Consider the following 21582-nt stretch of genomic DNA (forward strand, 5'->3'; position numbering starts at 1 on the left):
CAACAGAAAAAAATCTTTATTTGTCGAGTACAAGTAATCAGTTGAAAACAGTGACCTGTATATATCCTATACATACTAAACTTCATGTCATCAAAAACTCTAATTTATGTTTACACGCGAAACTGAGGCACGTCGTGTGTTGTTAAAAAAAATACGAACACGTCTTTATCTCCCCCATAAAAATATTTAAATTGTCACGATTTATAACCGGTGAATGTGTGAATTTCGTACGAAACAAAGAAATTCTCATACATAGATATATAGTCTGTAGTTTTCCACGTCGCTTTCCGCAAAAATCGAGTGTCTTTGAAGAAGTTAAAAATACGACTCGACAATAAAATGCGATAAAAAACGATTTTATGAGATATATACCGGCCACTTTATCTTATCTTAGATAAGCAGCCTGCTGCAACGTTTCCTAAGAAAAATTTAAAGGGTCCAAAAATATTTCAATTTCTTGACGTATTCTGTAGATTGCGGCAATAATTAAAACATTGTATGTATGTATTAAAAGTTTGTGTGTTAAAAGGATATTTCTCCACGCTCAAGAAGCAGTACACACTCAACTTGTGTTATTTTTAAAAATACAAGACCCATAAAATTTTACAACCTTCAAACGAGGGACTATTTTCGAGAGTTCAATTACAGTGGGTGCTAATAGCTTTAAATTTAGATTAGGTGCAACTATGGTTTGTTCACAATGGTGATGTTGCTACTGATAAGTGATAACATCGCCAATATTTGAAAGTGTCATATGTATTCAAACCGGGGCTATTAATTTCAAATTTGATTTTAATTTGGCGTGAAGATGTTTAGTAAACATTATTATCGCAATGTGTACACATTCTGCAATTAAAATTTATCTAAAGAAAATAGATCCACAATATTGTGATGGTACACCTCACACATAATAAGTAACATTGTCTGATAAGAGCAATAAATTACTTTTTTTGTATAAATGAGTTTTTTGCTACAATAAAACCCGGCTTAGTCACTAAAACAGGGTGGTTTTAACCACAGGTAGGTTCGAAGTTTGAAACCCACTCTAGATAATGTTATGCAAGTGGCTATAGATACGTCATGTAGGCATTCATTAGGTCAATGTTCACATTTAACTCAGTTTCAAACTCCACATAATGTGCAATTAACGTTTTCCACAATAATAGATAGCGAAAAAAATACCAGCAGCGCCTGTATCAAAACCTTGAAAACAATGTTCAACTCCTAACCTCAAATTTTCAAAAAAAATCCACTCATTGGTTTTATTTTTTCACAAAGTTTTCTCAATCTTGGGCAACTATGCATTAAATTGTGTGTAGTTTTTATCAAGCAAACAATTACCAAAGCCACTATTGCGTACACTTGGATAAATTAACCATCTGGAGTTTAACAATAATTTTTTAACACAGAGAAAATTTAAATTTTTTAAATAGTAACGACAGCACCAAATAATAAATGAAAAAAGCGAATTTGCGACCGATTTTTACGGGAAATTATAAATAAACCTTAAAAAAAATCCACACACCTGTTTTCGAAAACACTCACTCTAAAAACACACACGCCAAGAGTTATTTTATTTTCAAACTTTACACGTTTATTAACCATACAAAGCCACAACACTACACAAACGCCATTGCCAAACTGGAACTGACTGACAGAATTGACAACATGACGACATCTGGCAAGTGTCATTATAAATCATGGTTGCCAACGCAACAACGTGACGCTGAAACTTGCGCAAACGTGTAGGTAACCAAATAAATTCCGTCCACGTTATCAGCGGCACTGCACGCATACAAAACGTTTTTGATTAATCTCCGAATGGCCGTAATTGAAAATAAAAACAATAAAAAATTATAATTGTATTTGTTCAGTCTCATACACACTATTAGATTCAAAATATCTTTGGTTAACAGTTATTCCTACTGATACAAGAACTTGTAACTAAATTAGATTCCGATTCTTCAGCGTTTTCGAAGGTTTCCTCCTCTTCGGGTGCTTCGACACTACTCGTTTGGTCCAGAGGGGTCACTGGGTGGCCTAGCACGACCAAAGCGTCGTTTCTTGGGTCGTCTGGATCGACAAGGTCGGGGGTTGAATGGGTTTCGGCGTTCGCGAAATCGGCTGATCCGCTTGATGAGGAAGACGACGAATTGGAAGAATCATCGGAAGAACCAGAGTCGTTGCCCTCGTCGTCGGCGTCGTCGTTTATGGCAATTGTGGAAGGGTGTACTCCTAAAATTGAAGATTGAACATTACTACTACAACCTGGAAATTTTGTTTGTTTATTAAATTTATTTCAAAATGTTACACAGTCAGAAAGAGGCGGAACGAATCAGTGCCCACTTGGATGTTATACTCATTTGAGTGCAATTAATTTTTAATTCGGCATTAAATTGCCATGTGACTGACTCTACGCCAATCGGATGTCGCTAAACGCTTCATTAAATGCGTGATTGACTTAATGTTAATTAAAATATTCTAGAAACTGCCCGAACTCTCGCCATTTCGAATAACTGAATTCTGAGTCACAAATTTAGGAAACTACTGTGCATTTTTTGAGGAATTCCCCTCAAAAATAAATAAATCAATAAAGTTGTTATTCCAAGTACTGAATATAATACAAACATGTAAAAACTTTATGTATAATGAGAAAAATGAAAAATGTTTTCTCATAAATATTTTATGGACTGTGAATGTTCTGGAATTCCAACTGCACATTTATTCACGTTGCATATTATCTGTCTTATCACCAAGAACTATAATTTTTACAAACATCTTTATGGATTTATTAAACCAAATATATTGATTCAAAAAAGGTAGAGAAAACTCAAAATGATTAGATATTTGTTAAAATAAACTTTTATCAGACCAGCCAAACTGACAATAACATAATGTCAATAATTAAAATAAGGAGCTCATATAGTACTATTATTTTTTCTACATGTAATTTCTTTTAACTGAATGTCGTTTCTTGGCCGATAAGAGTTAATTGTGTTACAAGAATTTTAACGCTAATTACTGTGGTTCTGTAGTATAAATACACTATAATATACAACGTGGTCAAAAAATGACAGATAATCTCGATAGTACGTTGTCGAGAAGGCTCTGAAGAACTTAAAAACCAAGTTTTTCGAGTCGTTCTTGCGATTCTAACATCCAATTGGACACTAATTTGTTCCGTCTCTTTCGAAATGTGTAACTACAATGAGAACGAACGTTCGAATGTTAATTATTCTGACAGATTGTAATTTAAATTTCAAAAATGTCTACCATTACTATGAAGCGGCAAATCTGCAATATTTTTTAATTTCACAGGTCACTAGAACTAATTACTGCAAAAATGACAGAATACTGCTGATGTAAGAGTAAGATCTTATCCGGAGATGCATTTTTTAATATTGATTTAAGCACTTCAAAGATTTTTTAAATGACTTAATCGACTTTTTGGAGGAGGTTGATAAATAAATTTTAATTGAAGTTCTGTAATCACTACGTCAATGTAGAGTCTTATCAAAGTTTGTTAAAGATAATCTGTGTGCGAAAGTTTAAAAATATGGCTACGTAATTAAACAGAGGTAAACGAACGTGTCACGCTAATAAATTTCAAATGAGACTTACTTAACGAAATTCTGATAGGGGAGACAGGTAAATTATGGTTAGTGCTTTATTTTTCACACGATAATCTTAAAGTAGATTTCGTCAACGAAAATTTAACTTAATTTTTGGATTTACTTTAATAATAAACTGTATGTATTTTAAATTTTAGAAAAGACAATATGGTTACAATTAAAAAAGGTTTGATGACGTCACGTTGTACCTATAGCAACGCATATCTGCAGAGTGATTATTTGAAAAATGGATTTGGTCATTATGCAATATTCACTTGTGTGACACATTTTAAAGGTGTAACAAATGGTTGTCCATTTATAGCCTTCACTTATCACGCGAACTAAATTTAAACACTCCAAAATAGCTCTTTAATATACATATATTACGGTAATTTGTCTAACGGCAATGTCAACCGAAAAACAAAAGAACTAAAATAAGAACATAAAATTCGGTGATTTTGTTTGACAATCAAAAGTCATTGTCAGGATTAGTGCCACAATTATCAAGATATTTTTCATACAGCCTGTAATTTGTTTGCACTTCCACAAAAAACTGTTTTCTTTTTAAGATTCGAATATCTATGTCAACGCTATTTAATTTGTGGTGAAATATTAATTATTAGTTCACTTGTCACGCGAACTGAATTCAAATATTTAAAATACCTCTACACTAAATCTGGAGCAATTCTTGCAACGAAATAAATTTTTTTTAGTTGTTGAACGTTTTGATGCAAAAATAGCCCCCACATGGTTGTTAGAGGCGCTTTTACAAAACCTCATCATTATTGATCGAATTCGTCTGGAATTGGCAACCTAATTTTCATGGGCAAATATTGATTTGGTACGGGAAAGTACGTACCTGAGAGATATTTTCTTGTTTTCCGCATTTCTACTTCGCGTTTTCTGTCTTCTTATGCTACTTGTGTGTTAAAATACATACTTTTCAAACACGTTTTTTTTTGTTCTACATTAGAAAACATATCTATTGTTTATTTTCACAATAAAGAAGTCTGCAAAAAATCAGTCGCCAATTTAGCAGTCTCTTTTTTATCAATATTGCATGGTTTTAACTTACTCGTGAAATAATAAATTCTATATATAAAAATTTGCTAATAAAAGTTTGTTAACTACTTTGCAAAATGGTACATTGGTGCACGAAAATTAAAAAATAATATCAAGTTAACATGCATTTAAAATAATTTTGTAGAGTTGATTATGCTTATTATTACAATAGTTTAAATGTGTTCTACAGGCTCTAGTAATCTATCTAAAATAACTACACTACGCTTATGTTGTCTTAGAGTACACTCAAAACGTCATTTTTATAACCACAAAATTTCAAATCAATACTTTGAATATGTCAGGAAAAATAGGCCATTCTGTATATAAAAAAGTAAATAGTACAATGGAAAATTTACACAACATCTGACTGTTAATTATAACAGCAAAAAAATGTGTAGTTTACAGCGTATTATTTATGCTTTATATAAAAATATGTTACATTAATAAATATAATTATAGACATTTCTGGTTTTTTTGTTTGTAGTTTTTATTCTTTCTTTCCGAGTTGTCAGAAGTAAATTGCATAAAACTGTGCATATTTCAAAGAAATTTTGTGCATATATCGGCATATTTTGACAAATACGTGTGCATATAAATCCGCTCTTTAGTTATTACCGTCTTTAACTTCACAAGGCAGTAAAATTTTGGTGAATACAAAAATAATGTTCTGAGAATACATATCCAATGTGCTACAAATTAGAAAAACAAAAAATATAAAAATAAGTGCGAGTACCCTCGTGGTACCTTGCTTAAATTTATAGTCAGAAAGCAACTACTTAAACTTAAGGGTATTTTTACAGTCCACCTTAATTACAACAACTACACAAAACAAAGCAAACCCTTTGTGTGTTTGAACTAAAAAAAAATACAAAGAAGAAAAACAAGTATCACAAAAACTAACGCCGGCTCTCACTTAGTACCTTCTACTGGCGCTACAAATGAAATACCTATTCCATTCAAGGCTACATCTTCAATGTTCACGTAAAACTGGTCATACCTAGCCCATCGCCCTGACAATAGAAGTGGGGTTCATCGTGTAGATCGTCTTCAGGTGCATCGCCTTCCTCAAATATCTGCAACAACCAATTAGGAAAGCCGCTTTCTTCAGGAGGTAGAACTAACAAGGTAATACACAATTATCTACTGTAAAAAATAAATCTTCCTAAGTACCTGCTTCACTAACGTTATTGATGTTCTCAGCAATCACGATGCAATTGCTGGGGAACACTAGAGTGTTCACTGCCGGAGCGGCCGACCCCACTTCAAACTCCTCCAATAGATCCACCTGGGAATTCGCATCAAAAAGCGCCTCCCTGCTCGACCACTCCGCCTCCACGTTTTCCGGTGGCTCCACTTCCGCGTTTTCTTCCACGCGCTCCTCCGCCACGGGCTCTTCGACCACCGCTTCGGCGATTTCGTTGTTGTTGTCGACGTTGACGTTATTAGGATCCAGATTATCGATCGCGTTGTCGTTTTCTGGTTCTGGGTTCTCGATATTCTCGGCGGGGTAATTGTTGCCTTCTAGATCCCTGTTATTGTTAGCTAGATCACCGTTTTCGACCAACACGACGGGTTCGATGACTTCGTTGTGCTGAACTAGGGGCTCCGGAGCTGCCGGTTCTATCAGCTCTTGGATTACGTCGCCCCGTGGTGGCTCATCTTGAAATTCGAGTTTATTTAAAGAGTTTTCTAGAATGCAAGTGGTGATTGATTTGACGTCTTCAACGGATTCGTCGCTATCGGACGAGTTGGATTTTTTCAAGTGCTTATTTTTTCGGTCGCGGGATGGACCAGCAACGGGATGCTTGGCGATTTCTTGACAAAGTTTTTTCATCACTTCCTTGTGTGGAAGATTCGACGAAAAATTAAAGTACTTCTTGTCTTTATGAATCGCATCTAACTCATTTATTTTGTCAAAATTATCAAATACTGAAAGGATATTTGATAGTCTGTTGGGTTTTTCGAGGTTTGGGTTTTTGAATTCTAAAGGAATTACTTCTTTATTGACTGCGGACACTGACTGTGGGGACTCGTCGGGTACTGATGGAGATTTCTGATAGCCTGAATCGAATAAGGCCCCTTGTTGTTTGCGGCTGCCGTTGACTTCCAAGTGGAGTTGAGCTTTAACACCTTTATGAGATACACGTTTTTCATCTATTGAGAAAAGTGAGAAAATTGAATTTCGGATAATAGTTTTTACCTTTGTTAGCTGGGTCGGTCCACGTTGTTAGGTCTGTGTCTTCCCAGTCGGACATGTGGCCATCATCTGTGTCATATTTATCTGATTCATAACCTGAAGCTTCTGTGTCACTGCCAGAAGCACCGTTTTCCATTTCATATATCACACAAGTTTCCACTTGCTTAGTGTCTTGGCTCTGGCATTCTTCGATTTGATAATTGTGTTTCAACAAAATAGACCTAAAGTACAATAAATTTAAACAACATAATTTGACATTTTTGTCAAAGGCAAAGCAGCTACTAAAATAATGTACCTACTTGATGTTTGTAAGTGAAAAGCTATTTGATTAGCACTAGAGTCCCTAGATATATTTCAGAAAAAGTTAAAAAAAAGTATATCTAGGGACTCTAGTATAAACCATTCAGGATGTTTTTAGACAAAAGTGAGCCCTGAAATTTTTTCTTCACGTTGGATAACCTGATTCATTGACAAAACGGTTTGCTGTCGGCGCGTGAGACTGACGTTCACTTGACACTGATTTGCTACATTTATTATTATTTAGAAATCATATTATCAAGTTGCAATATTTCCGACTTCTGCTATTAAAATTTAAAATGCCGAAAATTATTTTATTACAACAAAAGATTTCAATAACAAGGTGCTATTTGCAAATGAAAAAAATCAGTCCCCAACAAGGGTGATGAGAATAGTGAACATATTTTCTATGACTTTTTGAAAGTTTTTAAAGATTGTTAATTAAAAAATCTTTGTAGGTGATACCAATTGGGTTTTCACATGGTTGTAACTTTTTATTAAATTCGAAAGGCAATGACAGAGATTACCACAAAACAATGCACGAGACACTTTTTCAAAATTGGGTGGTTTCCTGCTTTGGCTAAGTTTAACAAAAAATGTGTGGTGGTTATGTCATCAACATTTTCTAGTCGCTTAATTATACTACTACATTTGAGCAAAAATTTTTGAAAAAAAAAATTGTGGGAATTAATTAAACCTTTGAGGACAAATACACAAAAGCGTTATTGTTGTATCATTTTATATTCATTATGCAGTGGTCCTGGATCTCACTGCATATACACTTCACTAATTTTTGAGTAAAGCATTCCATATTTTATTTAGAAAAAAACTTCTAACATCATGTAAGTATACAGAATTCGTCATTTAGTCTTTAATTATGTACATTTTATTACAATTTATTTTTAATGTGATAATATTCGCTTTCTTTTTCTTACCATTTATATTGTTTTTTTTAACGACACGATACTTAAAACATGTTTTACGTGGTCATTTCTTGTAGAAAAATATGAACTTTGCAATTAAGCTTGTCTCACGACAAATAAAAAAATTAATCCCAATTGAGATAGGGGCGGGTGGGTGGGGCTTATCCTTTGACTTTCTTTTCGTAAGATACTTAGTCTTCTTTGAGCAATAAAATACTATTACGAAATAAACCCATACTCCGCCTCGGTACGACGCCTATGGGCTGTCGAGAACTTTCTGGTCTTCCGCCGATGATGATTCATCCTCAATGCGACCGAGCGAGCAATCCAGAATGATCCCAATCGTTTGGGTTTTAAATAGTTAGGAGAAGTTGCGCCGGAATTATTTTTGTACATAATCTCTCTGTAATTAGTCGTGTAAATCCGAGTTATTAAGAAATAAATTATTGAATTTTATCTACCCCGATTTTATTCACCCATGCAATGTAACACTGCACTGGTCGGAAGTGAGATCTGAAATTAATAACCGGTTTTACGATTTCCGGGCAGTGTGGACAAGAATTCTGAAAAATTTAGGCCTGTCGAAACAAGATCTCAAACTGCAGCGATGATGGAAAAACAAGTAAAACAGATTATGGCTATGCTTGCACAGACGGATGCAAAAAACATAAGAATGGACCAAAAAATGGACGCACGAAACAAAGCAATGGACGAGAAAATAAACGTAGGAATGGAAAAATTGGATGAAAAGATGGATGCAAGAGATGGGAAAATGAATGCAACAATAGAAGAAGTGAACGGAAAATGGAAATGGTGGACACAAAAATAAAAAAGCAAATCAGCCTAACCGAAAAATTCCACAGGGAAATGGAAGCAAACAAGAATGAAATAGAAGAAATTAAAGAACAAATGAAAGGTATGGAAAATATTGTTGAACGAAATATGGCCTCAATGGAGCATCAGTTAAAGAGTGCTTCGCTTGACTCTCCCTCATCTCACTCCTGTGCAGGTGTTTATCCACAAATCGAAGGGTAATAAACAATATTTGACAGAAGTTCATACTTTTATAGTAATACTATGGGCGGCTTTAAAAGTTAGTTTTGCCAACTACGTTTCCAGAACAATACAAAACAAACTGAAATAGCAGTTTTTTTAAAGGCAACCTATTTCTTTATTCTTTAGTGCTCATTCAGAGTGGGCATAAAGCATAAGGATGTCATAAACATTAATGCATAAAAATTTATGTTTAGTGAGTGCTCTATGCTTCACAATGAGCATAATGCTTAGGACATTCTTATGCTTTATGTCCATTGTGAATGAGCACTCATGCTCATTGTGAACGAATACAATCATAAAGCACTAAACATAAATTTTTATGCATTAATGCTTAGGACATCCTTATGCTTTATGCTCATTGTGAACGAATACAACCATAGAGTACTAAACATAAATTCTTATGCATTAATGCTTATGACATCCTTATGCTTTATACCCATTGTGAATAAGCACTTACAATTAATAAAACAAAACGAATCGTTTGCTCCATTGTGGCAGTCATTTTGAGAAACCCTGGAATCCGTCAAAGTTTGGGGCAGTTTATGACTTAAACGAACGCAGTTCTGAAATAGACTCTCAAACACTTTTCCCTTTACTCACAGGTCAAAGGTTTCGAAATTGAATTTCAAGTCTTCTGAAAACTTTATCTGTTGGATGTCTACGTTCGGGATATTTCTGGGCGTACAAATTTGTCGCCACTAGAAATTTTTTTGACACTGCTCAAAATTTAGAGTGACATAAGAATACCAACTTGGATTCATGATATTTTTTAATTTCTACTATGCATTAAGGTACAGAAGAAAAATGTATTTTGGGGTGCCTATAGGGACAAGTCAAATTCGTCATTTACGCTGAATCAGCCTGTATCTTGCGTGAAATATTTATGTTTTATTTTATCTTATACATAGATGTGAATATCTAACAAATGCGTTAATAAAATCAATCACTTTTTTTTGTTAGAAAAAATAATGTAACAACAAATATCTAAAATTGTCTCCTCATCAAATTTTTCAAAGTGCAAAAAGTAATTGTTTAAGTAGTGAATAAAAAAAAGTAATTTGTGATTGTATTGAATTAAAGTAGCCCAAAAGCTATAAGGTCATATGATCATCATAAAATTAGATGACCGCAAATAAATACCTCCTTTGTGTGGTTCGCACTAAGCTTACCGGTTGGCAATAAATCGTCTTCTAAACATTTCTTGCCCACATTTAACAGGATCGGCTTTCAAAGTGACTGGTTATTTCGGAACCCTCTGCGGCTGCAGGTAGTAGCCGATTAACGGAGTGGTGGATTTAGATATTTAGTGAGAGCCGCCCCTGAACGAAACGACAACAGCCGGTCGAGCTGCAGTGGACACGTTATTTACTACCCCAAAACCTTTTCTATTGTAAACAACTTAACTTCGACACAATGGGATAATTTTATGATAGCCATATAACCTTATAGCTTCTGGACTACTATACTATTTTTACTGAGTAATGAATAATTGTTGTAATCACTGGTCTCTTGAGCCATGAATTCCAAATTTTGAGCACCATCAACTACAACTGCGATGAACACTCCTGAATCACAAGAAGCGTGCAGAAGCGATGTAGACATTATTTAGTTATTTATTTTATTATTATTTTGTGTTAACAGCTAAGAATAATTATACCGGGTGTCTGGAAAAGGGCAGATTAACTCTCAGCTACGCTCTTAACAATCAACTGGTAAGTGTGGGAAAAATAGTAAAAAAATTCCTTCTCAGATTTTGGTGGAGTTATAATGATTTTAAAATTGTTTTTTGCTACGTTCAACAACTAAACAACACATTCATTATCACAATAGCTAGTAATGAAACTTTTAGTTAATATTTCTCTCGCCCATGACCATGTTTAATTACCATTTCAGTTAGAATGGGCAAAGATATGGTTGTGTTGTTTTTGTAATAATTTGATAACACTTCATTTGGCAACAATGTTTGCCTGCTATAAAGCGAAGGTACAAATCAGCAAAAATCGAGTAAGCAGTTAAAAATCGTTAACGTGTCAAAAATTGTCAAAACCCTACGTTTAAAATGTTGGCAGTTAATTTTAGGTCCCCTGCTGGTGTTTTGTTACTGAATGAACTTGAAAAAATCTTTTGAGCTTTTGGTGTTGTATTTTTTATGAATTTGAAAGTCTTGAATGCCACAGTGTTTTTTTTTTAATTGGGGAGACTCTTGGTTACCCATGGAGATTTTTTTGTAAACAATTTAAAACAATTTTAGGGGACTTTGTTGTTCTATTTTTGAAAAATTCTGACCTAATCTGTTTTTGAGTTAATTTTGAGACCTCGTTTTCTTTTGAAAAACTTAAAACAATCTTGAGGTTCTAGGTAGACCAGTTTGGAGAAAATTTGAAAGTACTTTGGACCCTCTAGTGTCTTTTCTTTTAATAATTTAATCACATTTCTTAGAGGATACGCATTTGCTAAAATCAGTCTTATCTTAAGCAAGTACTAGTCCCAGCCACCAGCCCTCCCTTTTCTTAGACTGTATGTCTAAGAAAATTTTTCATTTGTCAAAATCGGTCTTATTTTACCAGGTACTAACTAGCCTCGCCCACCCGCCCTCTCTTTTCTTAGAGTGTATGTCATTTGTCAAAAATCAATCTTGTCTTAGCAACTACTGGCCCCGCCCACCCACCGTCTCATTTGCCAAAATCAGTTTTATCTTAGAGGGTATGGATTTGACAAAATCAGTGTTATCTTAGCAGGTACTAACCCTGCCCACCCGTCCTCCTCTCTTAGAGGGTATATCTCATTTGCCAAAATCAGTTTTATCTTAGCAAGTAGTGATGACTAACTTTTACAAAAAATGATCAAAATTTGGAAACATTACGAGCTTACTTAGGCCCGGTTGTACAATCGCTGGTCAAAAGTGCTGGTCAGCCAACTGGTAGTTACAGTTAACTAATAGTTAAATCAGTAATGCGTCTTTCACAATCCGATTCCAACTGTTGGTTAGGTAACTGGAAGTTAGTATTAAATTTCCTTTCGTTGGTACTAAACACTGTACTTGTAAGCATGGGCGGCCAGTCAGCTGTTCGTTCGCATTGTCATATGAGTCGTTCAAAAGCCAAATTGACCAAGTCCATAAATTTCTAAAAAACGTTCTAAAAAAAATCTATAGCCTCTATCTGAACAAATGAATAGCATTTTAGTTTTAGATCGACGTAGATGGTATGCGGAAAATGTCACATATTTTTTTTTTATACAGGTTATTATAAAATCACCTCATTTTTGAAAATACTGTTAAATAATAAACTATGAGTGGGACTACAATAAATGTTTAAAGTGTTCTCCGTTTACAATGTAGCAGTGATGTAATCGATCAACAAAATTTCTCAATGAATTATGTATGATTTTACAATATTACGTGATTTGTTATGAATTTTCTTCTATTTTTTTGTATGAGTAGAAATAAAGATGTTGATAATTTCTGAAAGTAGTTTTTTATTCTGCTTTAGAAAATGTCAGAAAAATCTGGGTGTTCCATTAAAAAAAAATTAGAGCGGCCGTGTCTGTCAAACCGAGAGCGATAAAAAGAGGAAAAATGTTGTAATCAAGTTGCGATGTTTAACTATATAAAGTAAATTTCAGGAAAAAAACGTTTCAAATAACAAAGTTTCGGGACCTTAAACTAACCCTGTATATACTAAGCCCAAATAGCGAATAAAATTAGAATAAATTCTGATTGTTGGCAATTAAAAAACCGGTGCTTAAGTAGATGAAAATAGAAATTAATATACAAATTTGAGGAAATTATCAAAATCCATAAGGTTTTATAAGCATAAAAGTAAAGAACAACACAAATTAGACACAGAATTTAAAAGGTTACGTTCCTGATCGCCAACGAAAGTGACTTCTAGTCATTTCATTCTCCAAGTTAACCAGCAGTCGAGGTGCTGGTGAAGGAAACTGGTAGTTAACTTCATAACCACGCTTTGTAAAACTCATTCAAAAATTTAACTTGAAGTTAACTTGAACTTGATAGTTAACTATCCATTGTATAACCGGGCCTAAGAATAATTATACCGGGTGTCTGGAAAATGGCCGGTACGCTCTGAACAATGAACTGGTAAGTCTAGGAAAAATAGTAAAAAAATCCTTCTCACATTTTGGTGGAGTTATAATGATTTTAAAATTGTTTTTTTTGCTACGTTTAACAACTAAACAACACATTCATTATCACAATAACTAGTAATAAAACTTTTAGTTAATATTTCTCTCGCCCATGACCATGTTTAATTACCATTTCAGTTAGAATGTACAAAGATATATAGTGAACCAAGAGTTATAAGGTTATATGGCCATCATAAAATCATCCCATTGTGTCGAAGTTAAGTTGTTTACAATAGAAAAGGTTTTAGGGTCGTAAATAACGTGTCCACTGCAGCTCGACCGGCTCTTGTGGTTTCGTTCAGGGACGGCTTTCACTAAATATGAAAATCCACCACTCCACTATTTCTTTACTACCTGTAGCCGCTGAGGGTTCGGAAATAACCACTCGCTTTGAAAGCCAGCCCCGTTAAATATCAGCAAGAAATGTTTAGAAGATGATTTATTGCCAACCGGTAAGCTTAGTGCGAACCACACAAAGGGGGTTTTTATTTGCGGTCAACTACTTTTATGATGGCCATATAACCTTATAGCTCTTGGTTCACTATATTTGTGTTGTTTTTGTAATAATCTGATAAAATTCATTTGACAACAATGTTTGCCTGATATGAAGCGAAGATACAAATAAGCAAAAATCGAGTAAGCAGTTAAGAATGTTTGAGAGTTCAAAAATTGTCAAAGCTTTCAAATTTTGTTTTGTTTTCGGATAAATTTAAAGAAATCTGGTGTTTTGTTGCTGGATAAACTTGAAAAAATCTTTTGAGCTTTTAATGTTTTATTTTTTCTGAATTTGAAAAGTCTTGAGTGCCGCAGTATATTTTTTTTTTTAATTGGGGAGACTCTTACGTACTCATGGTGTATTATTTTGGGAGCCCATGAAGATTTTTTTGTAAATTATTTAAAACAATTTTGGGGGACTTTGGTGTTCTGTTTTTGGAAAATTCTGACCTGATCTGTTTTTGAGTTAATTTTGGGACCCCGTTTTTTTGAAAAACTTAAAACACTCTTGAGGTTCTAGGTATTCCAGTTTGGAAAAAATTTGAAAGTACTTTGGAGCCTCTAGTGTCTTTTCTTATAATAATTTAATTAAATTTCTTAAGGGTGCCCAGTAGCAGACCGAAAAATGAGCTAAATAGAATTTCATTTTACCGGCGTAATTTCAACTTTGAAAAAAACATCGACATTTCAATTGATAGATTATGTCTAAATCTCTGGGAAAGACACAACATTTTTTTAAAATAAGTGATTGTTTAGTGTTTAATTAATCGTTCATTCTTCGAAGGAAATTGCATGTTTAGACGAGGAGAGAACATTTTTCGCTTCAACTTTTATGTCAGTGCAAAGACAACATTGAGCTCTACGGGGAAGACTCGGTCATTTTTGTTTAAAATTTATATTTATCAAAATATTTGCTTTTTTAAAAAATATTGAATAATGAAAATAAAGTGAAACTAGGCAACCCTATTTACAAAGATCCGTTTCAATAAATGGCTGAGTTTTACACAGCAGGGAGCCTTGCCGACCGACCCCTTCAGATAATCAGTTCAGGTACTTTAGGTCATCAAACTCATAAATACTCTTAGCTGACCAACATTGTTGAAACTCTTTTACAAATCGACTTCTTTCATTGCTGACATAATTTGATTTAAAAGTTGCAAATTTTTATAATTTTATACATTCTAGTAAAATATTTTCTTTCAAAAGGTTATTCAAATATTTTTTATTAATCTGTCATTTTATATATTAACCAATACACAAAACTGACAAGATTTAGATTCTCATCACTTCACTAACCACTTATTTACCTGAACAATCATATTTATTTAAATTAAATTTTTTGATACTCTTTTCCGCACCACCTATGAGGTAGAGTATTATAGGCACATTTTTACGTGGTATCTCCCGTAAACCTATTCCAATATTACTATTTATTCCTGTGTGTGTTTATACTAGAAGGGCAAAAGATTTATATGAACTACACATGACGCGAATGCAAATAAAAAATTTTAATTGTACAATTTTTTCTTTACAATTTGTCTAATGGATTGACTTGTTTAATAACGAGAATCTACTCTCTCCGGAAGTAAGCCATATAAATAAAATTTTTCTAGGGCTCTATCATATTATTTTCCCAAAATTTATCATCTCATTGAATTAAGCATTATTCAAATTAGACATTTTATATATTTCTACGATAGCCTTTTTGTTTATTAAGCCGTCTGGCGATGCCGCTAAAAATGTACAAACCGCATTGTCTTATTGTCAGTTTGCTTTTGTTTACACACATTTCACATGTTTCACTCGATTTTGACATGCAACTATTTTTTTGTTTAACTAAGAATTAATACTTTCATTGCGTTTGATACTAACGTCCTAAATTAGCAATACTAGTGGAACAGTAATCATGCAATAGATTTTTTGGGAAAGTACAGTAATTTTTATGTTTTAGCAGCAATGTGTTCTACTTTCTATTAATTTTTATATATTTTTAGTCACAATTTTGGTAGTTATTTTTTACTTTTATTTCTAGCAATATTAAATAATCCAAACATGAAAAAATAAAAAAAAATAAGAAATGGAAAATCTAAAATTTAGAAATCGAGAAATTGAACAATTGTATAATTGAAAAATCGAAACATCGAAAAACTAGAAAATCGAAAAATTAAAAAAAAAATGGAAAATCAGAAATTTAATGAATGCCGAAAATTGAAAAACTGAAATATGCATAGAAGAACTGAAAACTCGACAAATCGAAAAATCTGGAATTTTAAAAATTGAAAAATTAAAATATTGAAAACTTGAAAAATTGCGAAATCGTATCATTGAAACACGGACAATTGAGAAATCGAAAAATAAAAAAATGGAAAAATTGAAAATGTCCAAAATTAAAATACTGAAAAATTGAAACATCAAAAGTTGAAAAATCGAAAAACCGAAAAGCCGAAAAATCTCAATAATGTATTTATAAATCACAAGTTCAGGATTATGCTACTAAAAAATTGATAACGTCATCTCAAAATTTTACCGAACAAATTCTACTAAAAATGTGCAAAATATGATGAGTTTTTACTTGTAATTTATCATTGCATTCATATTTTTTAGATTTGCTTTTATACCTCAAAAAAATTAATGAATGAGTCAATTTATTCTATTGATTAAATCAGTCTCGACTCACTCCATTTTCCCAGAAATTTTTGGAATACTGTTATTTTTAGTCTAATCCACATTGATTTACGTGTCCTTGCAAAATGTTGATGATTTCATCACAAAATTGTGTACCTAAAGTAAAAATTTAACTCGAAAATGCTGGATATGTTTCATTGTATTTTAGGTGCGAGGGAAGTTCTGTCGAAACAACTTTCCACCAATTTTTTTTGCTGTTATATTTGAACATAAACAGTTTATTTTATATATTTTTAAAACATTATAAAGAAAATAAAAAGTTGTGTTAGACTGAACCTTGTGGGTTTCTCAATCTATTTTCCGCAACATTTTAAACTTTCAACTCAATTTCTTTCAAAATACATACAAATGAATTTCGATGGTTATTTCCCTGTACCCTTCATTTGAAAATAAATAAGCTTATCTGGTGTTGTTTACCGATTTGCATTTTATGACGGACTCCCTACAGTGACCATAATCTCTCCTCTCTTGGGTCGCTACCTGCTGTGGATAGGTACTTTGGGTTGCATAGTTACAAAAAATAATTCTTCTCACTGAAACCGATTTTGCGGGCGACGACTGGGGACCCTTAACCCAATATGATGAAATTTCCTTTGTCACTAGAGATCTTTACACATAGGAAATTGGTTACCAACTAAATTACTAGATTTATATGGCCTACCTTTGTCTATGAACATCTTGAACGGTATATAATAAGAAAATAAATTCAGTGACATTATTTTATAAGCAAAATTGCGTAATGTACAGGCAATTAAAGTAATAAATTATGCATGTTAGTACGTTATTTTTCTCAGAAAATGCTACTTAAAACACCACTCAATGCGCAAGTACAATTCTCTACATTAAGAACTTACTTAATTTCGGACTTTGATGGAAACGGTCCAGAAGTCACGTAAACCAATCTCTCCAGCGGTATCTCGATACGATCTCTCTCGTAATTGTAATACAATTCGTTCGCGCTTCCACAAAGATGCATCCTGTACTTAAGCTCATCTACAATTTTTTCTTCCGCCGTTCTAGTATCTGTGTCAACAGGGTACTTAATACTTTTGATTAATTTGAAGTCCTTGTTCTGTCCATTCACTCTAAATACATCCTTAGAATTATATGTACAGATCCCGAAAGAATACTTAGGCAGACAGCTTTGGCATTCGCAAAGGCAACAAAGACCATCTTGAGAGTTTGATCTGCAGGTACTTGTCTTGCAAGTGCAAGGTGTAGCAACTTCTACCCCTTTATCACAGATAATATCTTTACGTATAAATATGGCGAGCTGTGAGCACTGGCCACAGCTTTCACACCCAGTAGGACCTAAACCGACACCATCAAACTGGACTGTGTAACGCGGAAAACGTAATGTTATATTTGTGGCCCTAAAGCATTTTCACAAAATAAAAAAGCTCATCTGGAGTTATGTGGGTAAATATAAATTTCAAGCTAACATAGAACTCACCATGACTCAAACTGTTCTCTTGTCCATTCAAATTTATGATCAGAATGTCGGAAAGTGTGTAGATTTTCAAACAGGACGTTGAAATCGGCGTTAGGTGTTGTGACTATCACTACTTTTGGAACAACATATGCAAACAGATTATATGGAAGAGCGTCCAAAGTGTCTGGATACAGATGTTCAATTCTAGAATCGCTTAATGAGTGAATTAAAAATAAAACGTGGAATATTTACACTTCAAGGGAGACTACAGCATCCGTGCCTAGTAAATTCTCATCAGGATATGCAATGCTTCCTGCAAAAACTTTAACATTCAAAGGGTCCTGCCTTTTAGTTAAATAGTCGGCGTTCAAGGGATAAACTTTGTACAAATAGTCGCTTATTAAAAACTCGTCAACATCAATAAACACGATTTCCCTTGCCGGTACCACGTTTTTCAGGAAGACGAAAAGGCCGAATTCTCCGCAGCCGAAATCCACTACTTTAACCAACTGATCTTTCCACTTCTCGTGCAAAAGCAATTCGACTGCTCGCTGGTATCTCTGTTTATACACAGGAGGGTCGAATTTGATGTCGTTTTCGGCATCTCGTTGAGCTAAGGGGCTTTTATCTACATTTAGTTTGGTTAGGGTGAAATTGCTCCATGACGAATTTCTAGCGTTAATTCGCCGTTTGCAGAGGTTATAAAACAGATTCGCAAATAAATGAAAAATCACAATCATCCTAAATAAATAACGTAGGATTCGTAAGGAACTTGTTTTCGTACACTTCTTCGCTACTACGCTATTTGAAAAAAATGTCAACAATGACTATTGCCTTGCCAACATAACTAAATGTCATTCAGTCTACCGTTCTCGCAAAAGTGAAAGTTACTAAAATCGGTTTTATGGTTTCGGTCACGTTTCTGTTTTCTGTGACGTCATTGCCACCGATAAAATACTATGCTTTATTGCACAGTACTTTAGCGACCAATACGAAATCCTACATAGCCATAATAAAATAGATTATGAATTTCTCTTTGTTATCTTTCAGTAGAACTATCATTTCCAATTTCTGAAATAACTATTTTCACAGTACATTAATACGAAATCACAAGTTGAATAATAAAATTTAAAATTGTTTCTCACAATGGTAATATATAGTTAAAATAGTTTTTCGTACAGTCAATTTACACGGTAATCACTTCATTCAACAGAAAATGTTTTATATTTATAGTTACACAGGTACAATATTACTACTACACAAAGAATAATTAAATCTTCAAAACTAGTAAAAAAAAATAATTTAAAGTTTTTTCTAGAAAATTTCCTCTACGCCTGAAGTACAGCCCAACAAATTCTGATTATTTGAAAAATTATATAATTTTCTGCGATTTTTGTTTCCTGACAATGTCTATAAAATTAAAACCAAAGAGATTTTTGTTAAACCCGGTGGCCAAAATAACACTCCCGCAGCTTCTTCACTCTTTAGATTTGCAATTTTTCGATTTTTTTAAGTTTAAATTTTTCTGTTTTTCAATTTTCCAAATTTTTATTTTTTCAGTTTTTAGATTTTACAATTTTCGATTTTTTAAATTTTCATTTCTTCAAATTTTCGATTTGCAATTTTTCATTTCGATTTTTTATTTTCTTTAGTTTTACAATTTTCGAGTTTTCAATATTCTGATTTTATAATTTTCCGTTTGTTCAATTTTAGTTTTTTCGGTTTTTCGTTTCATCAATTTTCCATTCTTTTTTTTACGATATACAAATTTTCCATTTTAAACGTGTTTTACGTTTTATGTTGTGAAAAGAAGTGTACACATATTAAAACAAAAAGGCAAAATGTAATTTTTTTTAATTTTCCGTATAGAAATAACGATTTTGCAGTTACGCTCCGCCCCCTTGCCTCACGACGAATAAAAAAAATAATCACAATGGAGATAGGGCGGGTGGGCGGGGCTACATTTTGCCTTTTTTTCTTAATATGTGTAGACTTATTTTGACAACAAGAAACTTAAAACATGGTTAAAATGGTATACAAATTTTCCATTTTAAACATTAAGTTGAGTTTTCGTTCACAAATTTTTCATTTCTACAGTTTTTCCATTTGTAATTTTCATTTTTTATTTTTTTTACTTTCCTAATTTTTCTATTTTATAGTGTTCTGATTTTACGATGATTTGTTTTCAATGTGAAAATTTTCAGTTTTTCGATTGTTCAACGTTTAGACATTTTAATTTTTGGTTTGTCGAATTTTAGATTTTTAAGTTTATCTCGATTTTTCAGTTTTCAATTTTTCAATTTTTGAATATGCAATTTTACTTTTCGGTTTATTATACTCTTCATTTTTTAAAGTTTTCGATGCATCCATTTTATAATTTTTTTTTCAATTTTCATTTTTTCATTTTCACTTCTTCAGTTTTGCGACCTGAATTTTTTCAATTTTTCGTTTTTTGTTTTTTCAATTTTTCGATTTTTCAATTTTTCATTTCTTCACATTTTTGATGTGCAATTTTTCATTTCGGTTTTTATGTTTTCTTTAGTTCTACAATTTTTCGAGTTTTCAATATTCTGATTTTATAATTTTCAGTTTATTCAATGTTGGTTTTTTCAGTTTTTCGTTTCTTCAGTTTTTCATTCTTTTTTTTTTTCGTTCAATTTTACGATATACAAATTTTCCATTTTAAACGTGTTTTACGTTCTATGTTGTGAAAAGAAGTGTACACATATTAAAACAAAAAGACAAAATGTAAGTCCGCTCACCCGCCCTATCTGAATTGTGATTTTCGATACCCAAAAACATGTTTTTAATTTTTCGTATAGAAATAAGGATTTTGCAGTTACGCTCCGACCCCTTGCTTCACGACGAATAAAAAAAATCATCACAATGGAGATAGGGCGGGTGGGCGGGGCTACATTTTGCCTTTATTTCTTAATATGTGTAGACTTTTTGCGACAACAAGAAACTTAAAACATGGTTCAAATGGTATACAAATTTCCCATTTTAAACATTAAGATATAAGTTTTCATTCACAAATTTTTCAAGTTTTTCGTTTCTTCAGTTTTTCGATTTGCACTTTTCATTTTTTTATTTTTTTATTTTTTTTATTTTTTCAATTTTTGTGTTTTATAGTGTTCTGATTTTATGATGTTTAGTTTTCAATGTGAAAATTTCCAGTTGTTCGATTGTTCAACTTTTAGACTTTTTAATTTTTGGTTTGTCGAATTTTAGATTTTTAAGTTTATCTCGATTTTTCAGTTTTCAATTTTTCAATTTTTGGATATGCAATTTTACTTTTCGGTTTTATATACTCTTCATTTTTTCAATTTTCATTTTTTCATTTTCACTTCTTCAGTTTTGCGACCTGAATTTTTTCAATTTTTCGTTTTTTGTTTTTTCAATTTTTCGAGTTTTCAATATTCTGATTTTATTATTTTCCGTTTATTCAATTTAGTTTTTTCAGTTTTTCGTTTCTTCAGTTTTCATTCTTTTTTTTTTCCTTCAGTTTTCCGACCTGAATTTTTTCAATTTTTCATTTCTTCAAATTTTTGATGTGCAATTTTTCATTTCAGTTTTTTATTTTTTTTATTTTTACAATTTTTTGATTTTTCAATGTTCCAATTTTATAATTTTCTGTTTTTTCAATTTTATATTTTTTAATTTTTCGTTTCTTCATTT

General features: G+C 32.6%; 2 protein-coding genes across 10 annotated transcripts in view; both read right to left on the minus strand.

Moving 5' to 3' along the window:
* LOC135128548 (uncharacterized) overlaps nt 1-1661 on the minus strand; it is a 110804-nt gene extending 109143 nt beyond the window's left edge. For both annotated transcript variants that reach the window (XM_064055420.1, XM_064055419.1), the window contains exon 1: nt 1526-1661. The gene's annotated coding sequence lies outside the window, so the exon portion shown is untranslated. The remainder of the gene's footprint in view (nt 1-1525) is intronic.
* A 186-nt stretch (nt 1662-1847) lies between these two features.
* LOC135128547 (uncharacterized) lies at nt 1848-18734 on the minus strand. 8 transcript variants are annotated; one of them, XR_010280437.1, is made up of 8 exons: nt 18157-18734; nt 17926-18108; nt 17327-17845; nt 6874-7091; nt 5844-6827; nt 5594-5790; nt 4471-5528; nt 2151-2235 (listed from the first exon to the last, which is right to left on the minus strand). XR_010280437.1 is itself a non-coding variant. In XM_064055415.1 (7 exons), the coding sequence occupies exons 1-7, from the start codon at nt 18642-18644 to the stop codon at nt 1910-1912; spliced, it is 2805 nt and encodes a 934-aa protein (XP_063911485.1). In that variant the 5' UTR covers nt 18645-18734; the 3' UTR covers nt 1848-1909. The 8 variants fall into 8 exon arrangements, 5 of the variants coding, with proteins under 5 accessions (XP_063911485.1, XP_063911484.1, XP_063911483.1 ...); XM_064055415.1 differs by lacking the exon at nt 4471-5528 and having other exon boundaries at nt 1848-2235; nt 5671-5790; nt 5844-6794; XM_064055414.1 differs by lacking the exon at nt 4471-5528 and having other exon boundaries at nt 1848-2235; nt 5671-5790; nt 5844-6803.
* Nucleotides 18735-21582: the final 2848 nt, after the last annotated feature.

Source organism: Zophobas morio, unplaced genomic scaffold (assembly GCF_036711695.1).
Source record: "Zophobas morio isolate AGI-343-1 ecotype UQ-CSIRO unplaced genomic scaffold, CSIRO_AGI_Zmor_V1 ptg000014l, whole genome shotgun sequence".
Taxonomy (NCBI): domain Eukaryota; kingdom Metazoa; phylum Arthropoda; class Insecta; order Coleoptera; family Tenebrionidae; genus Zophobas; species Zophobas morio.

Bases quoted from the DNA above. Each gene is read 5' to 3' on its own strand.
- LOC135128547 (XM_064055413.1), bottom strand. From the start codon at position 18,644: ATGATTGTGATTTTTCATTTATTTGCGAATCTGTTTTATAACCTCTGC. The intron at 7,092-17,326 runs GTAAGTTCTTAA...ATTGTACTTTAG, and splicing joins CCATCAAAGTCCGAAATTAA to GTCTATTTTGTTGAAACACA. The intron at 6,828-6,873 runs GTAAAAACTATT...TTTTCTCAATAG, and splicing joins GACCGACCCAGCTAACAAAG to ATGAAAAACGTGTATCTCAT.